We start from the raw sequence: 14,855 nt of genomic DNA, 5'->3' as shown, positions 1-14,855 counted from the left end.
CTTAAGGTCAGTTAAACACAGTAAATAATCTTCATTCAGCAAGCAGCCCCAATCATCATCTTCCTGTCTGTTGTAGCTAATAAATTCTAAGTAAACTCTCCCCTCTTTGTGGAGCTTCCTAATGGACGCCTCACTGGACTGAAGAGCTTTCGGAGCAAAATAAAATAATCATCTAAAGTTGAATGTTTTTGGCTCAAGGTTACTAGGTCAACACTAAATTTAAAGCCAGTTTGAGAGACATTTTTTAATGGCACTTAGAAATTATGACTAGAGGTCAAGCTGTACATGGGATGTTGCTCAGATCCTTTGATGCAGAAGGTCTACAACTGCCTTATGTGTAAGATATACTGTTAAAAACATTAACTGTGATTTAAAGTAGCGAGAGACAGTATTCAGGCCAGGGAAAATAAAGTCTCCCTCTCCAGGTTTTTCTTTTTCTTTTCTTTTTTTTTTTTTTTTAACTGAAATGGTTTGAATTCAGTCATTTTATTGAACCTGAAAAAAATATTAACAACTGCCTCCACAAAGAGAAATAAGGAAGCTGGCCCCTGTCAATTCTTGCTTAGGAGTTTTCTGAGATATTCTGAGATTGCAAGAAAACTATGGATGAAATCCATACCAATTAGAGATCTTGTGTGTTTGGAACCATTTAAAAATGCTGTGCAGGGCTCAAAGGAATTAGTAAAGCCTGCTGCAGTACAGCTCCATTATTAATCTCCAAAGAGAATAGATACCAGATGTTCACACTGCCCAAAGGACAGCTCGGGGTTCCTGACAGTTTTTAGTCACATTGTCTTAGGACTGAAATGCCTGAAATGATTATGGATGATAAGGCTATATGATTTCTACATCTGAAATGATCAATGAGCGTTTTTGAAGAAATGAACTATTTTTGATAGGCTGGAAAATATGTTAAATGTGATTTTTGTTTCAAAAAAAAATTTGCCTGAAGCAAAATAGTAGAAATGCTTTGCCTATTTAAAAAAAAAATTCTTCAATTGACCCAGTGATAGGCATATCCAAACTGAATGATTTTTTTTTTCTTAAGTAAAAGAAATTTATTTCTATGGTTCTAGAGGCAGAGAGCTCCAACACCAAGGAGCCAACCTGGTTCCTAGTGCAGGCCCCCTTCCTGGCCTGCAGACGTCTGTTCTCTTTCTTTTGCTCTTCGTTTTTTTTTTTTCTTTTTGTGATAAAATGCACATGATGTAAACTCACTATCCCAGACATTTGAAAGTGTGCCGTTCAGTGATTTAAAATATATTCACTTTGTAGTGCAACCATCACCACTCAATTTCATAACTTTTCAAGTTGTAAGAGTGAAACTCCATCCCCAAGCAACAGTCATTTTCCTTCGCTCTTCGCCTGAGCCCTGGAAATCACCGCTGTCCTTTCTGTCTGCACGATTAGGGTTACTCGAAGAAGGACATTATTATTTTTTAAATTTTGCTTAAAGTTATAACACTTCATTATTATTTAGTTCATTGAGGAAATATTTCTATAAGCTAGAGATTAAGGATGGAGTAGTAAATAAATCAGTCCTGGTCTCATGATGCTTATTGAATGAAGCAAAAATGAAAATTATCCATATAAAGCAAGTAACTGCAAACTGCATGCATGGTTTGATGGAAAAATACTGGGCGCTATGGACACATTTATTCTACAAGGAAAGCTCTTTAATGCGTTTCTTCAATCATGCTTATTAAGCAACTATTTTGTGTCAAAAACCAAAGCAGGTTATGGCAGTCACTTCAAGTATTTCACCTACTCCATTTGGCCAAAAAACAATGTTAGGAACATCAAAAATTTTAAATAAACAATGTAAAACTATTTTTTTAGTGTTCAAATATAACTGTTCAATATAAGCATTCAACTAATGTTTAAAATTTTTTAGCAGAGTCAGTGCCATGGTCTTCTGAGGGAAGCTCTTGGCTCCTGGCTTCAGGTCAGCTCAGTCCTGGCCAGTGTGGCCATTTGGAGAGTGAATCAGTAGATGGAAGATCTCTTTCTGTCTCTTCTCTCCATAAACTTGCCTCTAAAATAAGAGTAAATAAGTAAATCTTTTTTTTTAATGTTTTTTTAGCATCTCCAGAAAATTTTTTTTTTTAGCATGTCTCATTTTATTGCAGAAACTCCAGAAAAGTGATATTGTATTGTAGCATACATTTGGAGAGTAGGGTGACTGTAAGGGTCCCCGGAATCCAAGCATCTTAACACAGACATCAGTTTCTCTTAGTAGCCACCAACTTCTTTTATCTTCCCTTCTTGTCAAGCTTTGTCTTGCACTTCCTGCACACTGCTACACTTTTCAGCCTAATTATGATTGTGGAATTCAGCAGCATTCTCTCAGGTTTACTGAACTTGTCCTTTTCATAGATCATGTCATTGCTATCTGCCCCTGCCCATCCACCCACTGTCAGCCTTGAGCGGTTTATCTTTACTGATTTCTGCGCTGATTCTTTTGTGGTCCTTTTCCTACTCTGTTACTTTTCTGTTAAGAAACCTGACTGATTGGTCTCTGTAGTGCCAATCACGTCCCAATATCTTTATCCATGATCTTATTCTTTTTAATGTTTTGATAATTTCATATCTATCTATAGCTTGGGATTCACTTAGAAGGCTACATATCCCTCTGCCTCCAAGACAGTTACACAGGAAACCAGTTTTATGATCTTCCTTTTAAGAATGTATGTCTAGCATGAACCAACTCATCATACAGCTGGGGTACAAAGTAATAATTTAATCCTGCCCTTTATGTACCAGTTATCAAGATGGATGAATTCTTCTGTCTTAACACCACCATAGTATCTCCCTTGCTTTCCAATCCTGCTGCAAATACTGTCATTTAAAGTTTAATCAATTCTGTTGCAGTAGATAATCTTCCATCTGATAAGCTTATTGTCATGCTCCCTCTTAACTCTCACCTTCCAGCCTGCTTCCAAAGACATCTTTCTGAAAATACAAGGCTTATCATAGTACTAAGTCTGCTTATCAACCTTCACGTGGTCTGATAATAATATCATCAGAAGGTCCTTAGACACTGCCACCCCCATTTAGAGTTACCAGGTTACTTGACATCATGATGGAAAGGCAGGGATGCTGATAACCAAAACAAATGGCATTGACATTTTATTAGCATTTTATACCTTCATAAATTTGAGTCTGTGGATTTTGTGCTGATTTTCTTATACCTTGTAAACACCCTTCTTTTCGAGGTATTTTAAGTATCAGTTGTACTCCAGGTAGTGCTTAATACATCTGAATAAAGCGTGAGAGAATGTCAAGGCTGCTGATTATTTTGGTCATAATTATGCATTGCTTTGTCTTGAATTGAATAGTTCGCTTCTTCTTCTTCTTCTTCTTTTTAATTATTTGTTGAAAAAGCAGATTTACAGAGAGAAGGAGAGAGGGAGAGAGATCATCCATCCATTGACTCACTTCCCAAATGGTCGCAACATTCTGGGCTGGGCCAGGCTGAAGCCCAGAGCCAGGAGCTTTTTCTGAGCCTCTGATGTGGGTAGCAGGAGCCAGAGATTTGGTCCCGGTGTCACTGCTTTTCCCAGGTTGTTAGTAGGGAGTTATTAGAGAAGTGGAGCAGCTGGGACTCTGCAGGTGGTAGCTTAACTAGCTTTACCACAGTTTGCCTCTTAAGACCATTGTTTGCTTGTAGAGATAAAATCATGTAACCAGAATACAAAGAAATATTTGTCCTTATATTTTCAATGACAAGAGAAAAGAAACAAAATGTGTTCTCAATGCAAATTTGAAAATTAGTCTAATCTCTTTCTTAGTGCAGCTGTCAGTGAAGAGACTATTTCGAATGTACTGATTCTAAATCAGGCTGCGTTGTAGGTGTCACAAAAATGTTAAGCACGTATAGTTGGGTCGCAATCTGTTCTTAACCCAACAATTAAATCTGAGTCACATTAAAAAGAAAAAAAACCCAACATTGAGTTTGGTGTTTTTATCAGTAAGGTCTAAAAAAAGGTAATGTAATTATGATAAGGAAAAATATGACGCCTCAAATCAATTATTTCTTCATATAAAATGTTAGCTCAAGACTCTAAAATCTGCATTTTATTAAAAACAAAATTTCTGATTCTTGTGTAGAGTGCTAGACTGAGCATACATATTTGCTTCTCATCTCTCTTAAGACATCCCTTAGAATGAGATTAAGAAAAAGCAGCAAAGGAAGGAGGTGAACCAGGAGGGGGTCAGGAGTGGGAATTCATTGCAGAGGAAATTGGAGTGGGATAGAGGGTCTTGAGAAGACAAGACATTTAAGCAGTCTTTTCAAGAGGAAAAAAAAATGATTGGAAATGGGTTAATAGGTATAACTGATTAAAGAAAGCTGCCACTGTAAAATATGAACAACAGTTGTTACAGAGATGCCCATCAGAGTCACCAAGAGGCTGGAGCTCAGACTTGGCAGGAGCAGCATGGGGGTGGTAATGATGTTTAATTGAAAGTCTAAAAGACAGGCTCAGTCATCTTTCCATATCCACATCTTCATACTTGCAGTGAGAGTTCATCAGTTGCTAATGGAGGGCACGAAGTGAAAAGAAGGACTGCTTTCTTTAAGACATGAAACAGTCTTGCTGGGAAAATGGAGACAGCTGTCGGGATGTTGGTTTTCCACAGTAAATCACTTCCCATTCAGGTAGTGCAGGAGAAACCCGTGTCTGTGGACAAATAGCGGAGTTCCTAGAGCTCCCAGGCAGCTTTCCTATCGGAATTGAGACCTGTTAAAGAAATGAGCCCTGATATTAGACCTGATGGTGTAGGAAACCTTCATCAGTGGTAGAAGGCTTGGCCCATACAGACAGTCAATCACGGATCTCCACACACATAGAGAGCCAGCCAAGAGCTTAAGGAAAAATCCAAGATAAGGGGAACAGTTGTTGCAGAGAACAGAAATGTTTTAGGAAATAATTAAAATAATGTAACCCTCTAATTCATGGTCTCAGAGATACTTTGAAAGCTACTTCACTGACAAAATATGATATTGGTGTGAAAAAAGACAGTAAAGCCACTACAGGCAAGAACAATGTGAAAAAAAGCAAGTCACCTGTCATGCAATGCCATTTATGTGAATTTTTAAACATCTAAGACATTAGATATTACTTTTAGATGTACATATATGTAGGAAATGAAAACAAGTATAGAATAGTAAATAAACAATCATCTTTAAGCATCCAAAACAAGGAGTCCCCTACTTCTACAAGTAGGGAAGAAGATCAGTGACGTATCTGGCTGTAACTGTATTTTGCTTTGCTAGAAAAAGAGAGAAAAGAAAAAGAAAAGCTGAAGTAAATATGGAAAACAGTGTTATATGCTAATGTGAATAAATAGTATCTGTTACATCACGGATACCTGTTTTGTTTATTTTGAAATATATGAGGATAGTTCAAATAATTTATGGAAAATAGAACTAAAAGGTAAGTTATTTCTGTGCAAAAATAAATTTAACACCATGCATATGAGTAAAGGGCCTTCAAGAAGTTGATGAAAATTTATATTTTGAAAAATAAGTCTATGCATGGATGTCCACTGCTCCATCTAAGACACTGTAATTTCCTTCATGGTTTGAGTTTTGAGTCCAGCGATTCAGTTGGGGGGATTCCCAAAGAAACTTCGTCTGAAGTGATCCCAGACCTGATTCTTGTGTATGCATGCCAATACATGGTCCAGCACAGTCTGTAGCCAAATCAGCTTATACACATGCTGTTAGTTGCAATTGCTGAGTCAGTTGTCTCCAGCCCTGTCTTCTACACAAATTGAGTGTTGCAGTCCTGTCTGATCTGGCCCACTGCACAATCAACCCCCACACAAACCAGTGGGAGTTGTAGCCTAGTCAGAGTGACCCACAATAAATCCTACCAAGTCCTCCCCCTGCCCTAGTTCCTGTGCTTGCCAGTACGTACAGCAGACTGGTCCTGTCTGTCCTACATCTCATTCAGTTTTAATATGTATCAGTGAGCTTTGAAGCCTAGTTCAACCCAACCAGCCCCACTAACCAGCCCATACATACGCTGGCAGGTGCCACTCTCTGTCTAGCCATACCTGTCCCAGTCCTGGTTCTCATTCTCACCAGTTGGAGAAAGGTGCCCACTGTTTCCCTAATGGGCTTGCTCCCACTCCTGGATCTTGCACTCTACGTGGTACTGTAGTTTAGCTTGACAGGGTTTCTCTCCTCCACCCTCCACCCCCCGTGCCAGCATCTGCTAGCTGAGGCTGTGGCAAAACCCAGGCAACCCACACCCCCTCTGGTTCATGCATGTACCAGTAGGTATAGTCTGCCCTGGCTTGTCCCCACTCCAGTCTACACGCAGGACAACAGATGTTGTATCCCTGCCCAGCCTGATCTACCCCTGATCCCAGCTCTCATGTTCACCAGTGGGAATAGTGGCCCAGCAGGGGATCTCCCTGCAGCCTTCCCCCCAGCCCCCACCAAAGAGTGGATTTGCCCCACTCTTTCCCAGGTCTCAGGTGTGCTGGTTGGGTGCTGTGGCCCAGTCTAGTTTGTATGCCCAGCTCCCCACCCTCGGCATTTGCAATGAGTGCTGTAGCCTAGCCTGGCCCAGACCAACCCCAGTTCCAGTTCATGATGGTGAGGATTACAGCCTAGGCAGCCCAGCCAGTCCCCAATCCCAGCCTTAGTGTGAAGTGGCTGGTATTGCATCCTGACCAAACATAACCCCCACATCATTCTGGCTCTCAGATTTGCCAGCAGGTGATATGAACTGTTCCAGTCAGGCTTGCCCCAGATCTGAGCCAAAGGTAAGCCATGGGTACCATAACCTGGCCTGGTTTGGGCTACTCCTTGTCTTGGTTCTTGGCACTCATTTGCAGGGACTGTGTCTTGACAAAGGAGTTACTAAGCTCCTCCGTCAGCACCTCTCCCAATACCAGATCTCGTGCACACCATTGGGTTCATGGGCCAGCCCTACTTGGTCTACCTCCTGTCCTAGCATGAACAGTGGCTTTTCCTGACTGGCCCTCACCCATTCCAGTTCGTATTATTAGTTATTAGAGTCCAACCTAGCCTGGTCTAGACCTAGACACAGCTCACACATGGCTCAGCGGGCACAAAGACCTAGCCTAGCCCATCCCACATCCATCCTAGTTCTCATGAACTTCAATGGGTGCTGGAGTCTAGCCCAGTCTTGCATGCCTCAGACCAAGTTTATATTTTAGCTGAGGGAGAATGATCCATATCCCAACCAGACGGCATTCCCACTCTTGCCCCTGCACTCACCAGTAGGAACCACAACCCAGCGAGGGTGTTCCCATAGCTCCCAACCAGGTCTGATCCCAGCCATAGATCCTGCACGTGCCAGTGGTTGCTCTGACCCAGCTTGGCATAGCCCCTCCCCTGTCGTGGCCATTGTCTTTGGATGCTGCAGTCTGGCTTGACCCAGCCAGCCCTCAGTCCCAACTCTTGCTGGTGGGTGCTGCTCAGTCTGCTCTCATCACTGACTCATGCAAACAAATAGATGTGGCAGCCTGGGCTGGCATGACCTGCACTCCATCCTGCTTTTTGCACTTACGAGTGGGCTATGATTTGCTCGGCCCTGCGCAGTCTGCCCCCTTCCAAAACCAACTCACGCATTTGCTGACAAATAGAACTACCCTGCTCAGCCTGGCCAACATGCAGGGCTGGACCATGTGCTCATCAGTGGGAGCTATGACTCACTAGGGAAGTTCTCAGGTTCATGTGATTTGGCCACTCCCAGACCCAGATCTCACGCATGCCAGTGGATGTTTGGTCCTTAACCAACATGGTCTGCCCCATCCATCCTAGCCTTTGTATGAGCTGATGCGGCCCAGCCCACCCTATACCCTGTTTTAGGATGCTTGTGCAGGTGCTACAGCCTGGATCTGTCTGCTTGTTCCCATCTCCAGTACCAGTGAGCATTGCTGAGTTCCAATGGTTATATACCTAGCTCAACCATCCTCATCCCAACTCTCAAGCTAATCAGCAGGACTTGTAGTTCCATAGTGTTGAGCCCATATATCCCCCAACAGTATCCACCCTTGGACCTAGTTCTCTTGTGTACTGGTTGGTGTCATGGCCCAGTCTAATGTGACCAATTCCCTGATCCGACACTCACTGCAAGGTACTGGAATCTAACCATGCCAGACAGGCCCCCAATCATAGCTTACATGTGCGCTGACATGTGATGGCAAGTTATGTTGCTTGCTAGCAAGTACAACTTGGGACTTCCATGTGGGCTGGTGCATCATTCTGATCCAAAAATATCTTCAGATCTCTCCCCTCCAAACCTCCAGATCTCCATCCCTTTGCATACCTGCAGGTACAATGGCCCTGTTACTGGATGTCCCTCAGGATTCATTCTTGACTTACACATCCTGTGGCCTTATCAATGGCTGTCCCTAGGCAGTTAATTCCATACCCCCAATATCCCAGAGCTCACCACTGATTGGCCAGTGGGCAGAGCCCAGTGCTGGTTGGCACTCTGGCCGCCCACAAGCCCAGGACCCTCCCCACACCTAGCAGTGCTTCAAGGGGAGCTAGGAAGCCTGGGCTAGGAAGCTAGGAAGGCTTCCCCACCAGGAAGCCTGGGTCAGCAGGGGTACCCACAGGCTCAACCATGTGGCTGGGGTACTCAGACACCCCTGTCGTGCTGCTGCTTACTTACTTGGACTTCGCCTACCAACATGGCAGTGGTGGGCAGAGCCATGGTCCTGCGCATGCTCAGAGCTGTCTGAGATCTGTCGCCAGCGTGGTTGCTGTGGATGGAGGAAATTCTCGGACCTTGGGCCTGGACAAGCCCAGGATCCTCCCCTGCCTAGCAGCACTGCATTGGGAGCTAAGATCCTCACCAGGAAACCTGGGCTGGCACGGGTACCCCAAGGCACAGCCACATAGCTGGGGGACCCAGACACCCATGCCATGCTGCTGCTCAGACTTAACTTGACTCCTTCATAGAGTTTTATTATGCGAGCTAGCTAATAAGGTAAATTGTTCAGGGAAGTTGACAGATTTCAACTGCAGAGAAACTAAAAGAAAAAAAATTCAAAATGTAGCCCTGGAGTTACAGGTAGCTTAATGAGATTTCTGAGTCTTATTTTAGAATGGGCAGGATGTACAGGAAGTTGAAGGTGTATAAAAATTTTTGTTGTATTAAGAATAGGGGAATGAAGCCCTCGTTTTCTAGACATAGTGTGGATAGAATTGACTTCACTTGTCTATTGCTAATTTTAATAACTAGTTTTAATTTTTGAGAGGAAGGGAAAAGAGATTGAGCTAGAAAGCTGGGAAGGTTTTCCTCAGGTGTCAATAGAAAACAACTTGTGGAAAATTATGTTACTCTTAAATTATGTATTCAGGTTGACTCCGAGCAGCTTTATTGAGCTACATTTGGACAGGATATTATTTTTACCACAATCTAAAAAACTCTGCTGTAGCATAAAAGGTTGCACGCAGCAAGAACTGCCACTAGCTATCTGTGTTACTGGTCTTCTGTCAGAGGGAGAAATAAGCCTATTATGAATTCATTTCACCATTTGCAAGAAGCGTTAAATTATAGCTGCAAATTAATATGGTCTGTTGATTACATAAAGTGAAAGCCGAGCTACCATATTACAACTTGTCTTTAGTTGTACTACCTAAATTTATTTGCTATATGGAGAAGAAAATTCTTTGAGGAGAGAAACTGTTTATTGAAAATAAGACATTCTTGATAATGATAGGTTAATATCTAGCAAGCACAGTTTCTGTGCTTTTGCATGAAATGATAAGAAGCCAAAATCCAACTTGATCAAATAAAAACAAAGGGATATGTTCGTGGAGGAGACAACTCTGTTTATACAGGTTTTCACATGACTTTTATTTTTTTTAATAAGTGCATGGAATGCATCCAAAACAAACACTATTTTGTTAGATGAGAAGACCAAAAGGAAAATTCTAGAGAAAGGAGGATGGATGATCTTTCTTTAATGTCAGAACTGACATAAACACACTCCCCTGCCCCCACCTTTTTGCTCAAGATAATTTTCTCAACAAGACGCAGATTGCTTCAGTCTTTCCCTATCACCCTTTGAAGCACTTTCCTTATTATTAGGAGTGGGGGCAGGGTTTCCTTTGAGGATTTTTACAGCATTGAAGAGTTCCTCCTTTAAATACTTTCACATGAAGAGGGGATTCCGCTTTCAAAGCGCTGTCATCACTGTGCCTTGTTTGCTGTAGACAGTTTACTCATGGATGATGGTCCTTCCTTGGGTTGTCATTAAGGACTTACCTTTTTGATGCATTTTCTTTGGATAGAGCTTCTCTTTTTCTTAGAGACCCAGCACTGCAGCTCAGCCTTGCCCTTTGTTACTCTTCCTGGTGAAGTTAGCCATGATTCTCTAGTGAAATGTGCTCCGTCACACAGGACTACAGTCGCCATCAGGCTTTCTCCCATCAGTCTCCACTAATTAAGAATTGGGTGGCATGCTGATACTCTGTTTTGAAAACTGTGTTTTTTCCACAGTGCATAGGACTGGCAGTTTTGAAATATCTTCTACTTGCCTCTTCTACTGTTTCTGTAATGCTATCATTTAAAAAAAATTAAACCATTCAACTATCAACTGTCATCCAGAAACATAAAAATTTTTTTTGAGAACCTCTACTCATTTTGCTCTAGTTGGCTCAGTATTATTCTTAGAGTTTTTCTAAAAATTCTGTAAATATTTAATTCAGTTAGGCAAAATGTTCAGTTGTATGAGTTGACAGCTTATTTGAAAGCAATTCCTTTGCCCCAAATCTCTAGTAGGGAGTGATTCAGAGTTGTTAGGAAAGAATTAGAATTAAGAAACCGCAAATATAATCCACAGTTTCTCGTTGTTATCTACAAATGAGTTTCTATGTCTTTGTAGCTGTTTCAAATATATGAATAAGTAATTATGTCTCAAACTCTATCATTTATATCACGGCTTCTATATTTTCCCTTTGAACAGCTTGATGATTAGGAGGTGAGACAATCCATATTGCCTAGTGTGCACTCATTATTTGCTTTCACCCAGAGATCCTTACATGCAACAGTGCGACAGTCAGCAAACCCAAACAAGACAGTAAAGATATTTCTTAAAACCTTCAATCTGTTGACTGCGAGTGTTCCAAAGATTTCTGGGCCTTTTATTGAAGAAGAAAGTGGAAATCAGAAGAGAACCAAAGACCAAAACCAATGCTCAGATTCTAGTTTTGGCTCTGCTGTATACTGCCTGTGTAACCTCAGCAAGTAATTTATCCTTTGGCCTACTTCTTCAAAAAAGGAACTCTGAAATGAGTGACCCAGATAATTTTCATGTTTCTACCATGGTGTAGACATGGTAAGGGTGTTTCTCTGCCTCTAGAGAAAGGCTTTGTTACGAAGGTTGAGCCAAATGGGATACTGCAGTGAGAAATGAGCATGCTTATATCTTTGTTTGGAAAAAAGAAGTAGTTCTCATGTGACTCTGTGACATAATTATGTATCCCTTGGACTTATCAAAGATTAACTGGAGGTCAATTTAGTAAACATTTGAACTGTATCTTTGTGCTGGAGACCATGATAGCAAGAATACTTGGGCCCATAAATTTAGACTCTACCTGGAAGTTACTCAATACCTAGGTATGAAGCAAGCATGAAAATAAGTAAATCACAAACAGTATAATAAATAGAATGAAACAGATACACATATAAGGTACAGAGGTAGCATAGAAGAAAACTACATATATATACATACATACATTTCCATGTATTTTGAGTTATAGAAATAGGAAAATGTGTATGTGTCACAGGAGGCAGTAAATTTACAACAAAGACAAGAATAAAACTATTAAATCTCTTCACCTGTTTGCTATTGAATCAGATATGTTGCCTCATAATTTTAAGTGTCTTAAATAATCAAATAAATGATGCCACAGACGAGTTGAAAATAATGACGTTTCTTTCTTTTCACAGATTAATGGCTCTGTTTTCGGTGTCCTTAACTATGAGCATTGAACCTGTCTTTACTAGCCATGATAGTTTCTGTGACTGAATGAAACACAACCTAATACATCAAGTCCTCAATATAAACTGAATAATATAGCCCAGAGTATATTTAAGTTATCTTTAGAACTTAGAAAATAAGAAGAAATGAGTTTTCTTAAAAATGCTAGTAGTCTCAGCATGATTAATTTTTGTGAAATGTTACAGTCCAAAAGGTTATAGCTTTCCTGGTGATTTGTAGCAATCCTAAGCTGCCATCAAGGGATCAGAAAGTATTTAAGCTCCTGGTATTAAATCTAGCACTGACCATGAAAGCTGTGCCCTTGTCTAGGTTGAGCGTTAGGAGAACCTAGAGGAGTTTCCTACAGAAAGTTGGCCTGATCTAATTTGTTTTGTCTGAAGTTGGAAATCACATTATTGAAAATTGTCTTCCGTTTTGTTTTAATGGGTGCATTCACACAAAACACAGAATTTCTAAAAATGTTTCTCCTTTGTTAAGGAATAAATTTGGCTTCTGATAGCAAGATAAAGTTGCACCAGCAATTCAGCAACCTTGCACTTGTTCCATCATTTGAGGGGATTCAAATTCTGTTCAGTAACTCCCAGCATATTATTGGGAAACTTAAAAGCACCCCCATAAGTACTGGACATAAAACCTGACTGTACATTGAAAACTTTTGTGCAATCTACGGACTAATTACCATTGAGTTTTCAGAATATGCATATATTTTTAAAATCATTAGAATAAGTGGAAGTTGGAACAAGATGCTGTTTGAGAAAAGATACTACCTAAAGAGGCCTGAGGCCTGTTGCTCTGTGAAGAGAGCAAGAATATCGCCTGTCAAGTATAAGCTGGGTGTTTCAGATGCCATACCCAGGGCAGCTGAAACAACAGGGTACCACATTGTTAATATTCAAATCACCTATTAAACTAAGCAGTAAAAGAGCTTTTTCACTAAAGAGGCATGAAATAGTTGAAAATTTAACAGATCACTTGATTGTAATTAAGCAAGCATAATATGGAGAAGTCATGGTGCCAAGAGATTACATAGATAGGAGCGGTGAGAGCATGCATTCTGTTTTGGGGGATGCTCTAGAACACCACTGGGGAATCTAAGAATGTTTCTGAATCACAAAACCTCAATGCAACTATAACTATAATCTGAACATTACAAAAGGATTATTCCTAAAAGATAATTGTATTCTTGCAAACTATGTTATTGTTCAGCTTTTGTCAGCTTCTCTTTTCAGGATGAAAAATGAAACATGAGTCATAGAGATGATCTCCACCATTTCCATTTGCTTAGCTGTTTTTTTTTTTCCAATCATATTCTCACCCAACACCAATCTCTGTTCTCTCTTGTGGTTGTTGTGCCTGCTCTGCTCCAGGTTGGCCTTCATTCCATGATGCGATCAGTTCCGAGCTCATTACGTTCACAGATGACTTCTCCTACGGGATGCACAGGGTGGAAACCAGCTGCTCTCAGGTCAGTTAACCCTGTTGGAAAACCCAGTGTGCCACACCTAATGGTGCATCTGTAGTTACGGGCCAAGTGCCTGGACAGAAGAGGAAACAAATACAGTGAAGTCTTAGAAAAGCTCAAATGATTTCCCAGCCTGCAGGCAGTTTGCAACCCTAATGAAATGTCAGCCTTAATATTGACATTATTGAACACCATCACTGTTAGGAACTGAGTCACCAGACTCAGAATAGAGAGGGAAAGGCTATTCTTGGAGTGTACTGAGATTTTATTGTGTGGCCTTACTTACATAAACTGACATTTTGATAATCCCTCCTCCCTGCAGTTCTGTGTCCGCACGCCCCCGCCCCCCGGCCCCCTTGTTAAGTCACGGTGCCTGTAGTTGCACTGATGCCTGGCCCGGCAATAGGGACTCTGAAGTGGCCTTTCTCCTTCATGTGAGGAGGAAGTCCACATCTTCAGTGAGCTAAAACACAATGCTGGTATCACGTAACTGCTTCCCAGTTTCTCTAAGTCTGTAGACTTGTTTTCATCTTCTATGATATTTTTCTATTAGTTCTACAAATTGAACCAAATTATTGCTGGCTCTCAGCAAGGAAAGCACAAAGATGGATAATTTTTTGAGAGGTGAATTTGAGAGTATTTTATGTCTATAGCCAAAGATATAGCCAGAAGTCTTTGACAGAGGATAAGGTCAATGGCATATTTCACAGCAGCTCATCCTGTTCTTTCAGTATGCTTTTCATAAGTCAAGTCTGGAAGTTGTGGCATTGAAATTCATTGATATGATAGAGTATTTTGTTGGGGAGATTTCCACTGTGAGGGAAGAGGGCACAGCCAGGCAGCTGTAATAGCAAAGGAATTGCAATGCAGACCTCCCCCAGCATATTTCTGTTTGCCCTTTATACATTTTTCTTTAACCTCCTTCATCAGGGACAAGATATTTAGGGAGTAGGTAGCATATTTACTACCAATGAGGGAGGAATATTGGTTTGAACTTAACCATTTGATGAATTTCTGTCTTCATTTTCTTTAAAAAAAAAAAAGACTACAAGTTTATTATCTTTCATGTATAAACTAGTACTCTCTGCCTTGAAAAGCAGGCTTCATATTTTATCTAAATCACATTTTCAACTCACTCTAGTTCTCAGATAGGAGTCTGTACAGTTGATAGTGAGACTTCCTGATGCTGGCTCTCTCCCGAGAGCTTCTCATGTAATTGGACTTGGGGTAGCCTGAGCAGCACCAGCTTTCAAAGCTCCCTCGTGAACATTCAGTGACTTTATGAGGTAGGTCCTGTAATTCTCCCTTATTTTACAGTGGAGGAAACCGAAACACACAGAGGGTTATTAAACTTGAGTAAATTTTATTTAGATTTAAGTGGCAAAACTGA

At 41.0% G+C, this 14,855-nt stretch overlaps 1 protein-coding gene across 8 annotated transcripts in view; it reads left to right on the top strand.

Moving 5' to 3' along the window:
- Positions 1 to 14,855, top strand: part of MSRB3 (methionine sulfoxide reductase B3) — a 234,334-nt gene that overhangs the window by 119,921 nt on the left and 99,558 nt on the right. For all 8 annotated transcript variants that reach the window (XM_040982358.1, XM_040982342.1, XM_040982351.1 and 5 more), the window contains one exon: positions 13,371 to 13,468. In XM_040982358.1, coding sequence (XP_040838292.1) covers positions 13,371 to 13,468 — 98 coding nt within the window. The remainder of the gene's footprint in view (positions 1 to 13,370; positions 13,469 to 14,855) is intronic.

This window comes from Ochotona curzoniae, unplaced genomic scaffold (genome assembly GCF_017591425.1).
Source record: "Ochotona curzoniae isolate NIBS_2020 unplaced genomic scaffold, NIBS_Ocur_1.0 contig_1014, whole genome shotgun sequence".
Taxonomy (NCBI): Eukaryota; Metazoa; Chordata; class Mammalia; order Lagomorpha; family Ochotonidae; genus Ochotona; species Ochotona curzoniae.
Note: the sequence above shows the minus strand (reverse complement) of the source record. Positions and strands in the feature narration are given on the sequence as shown.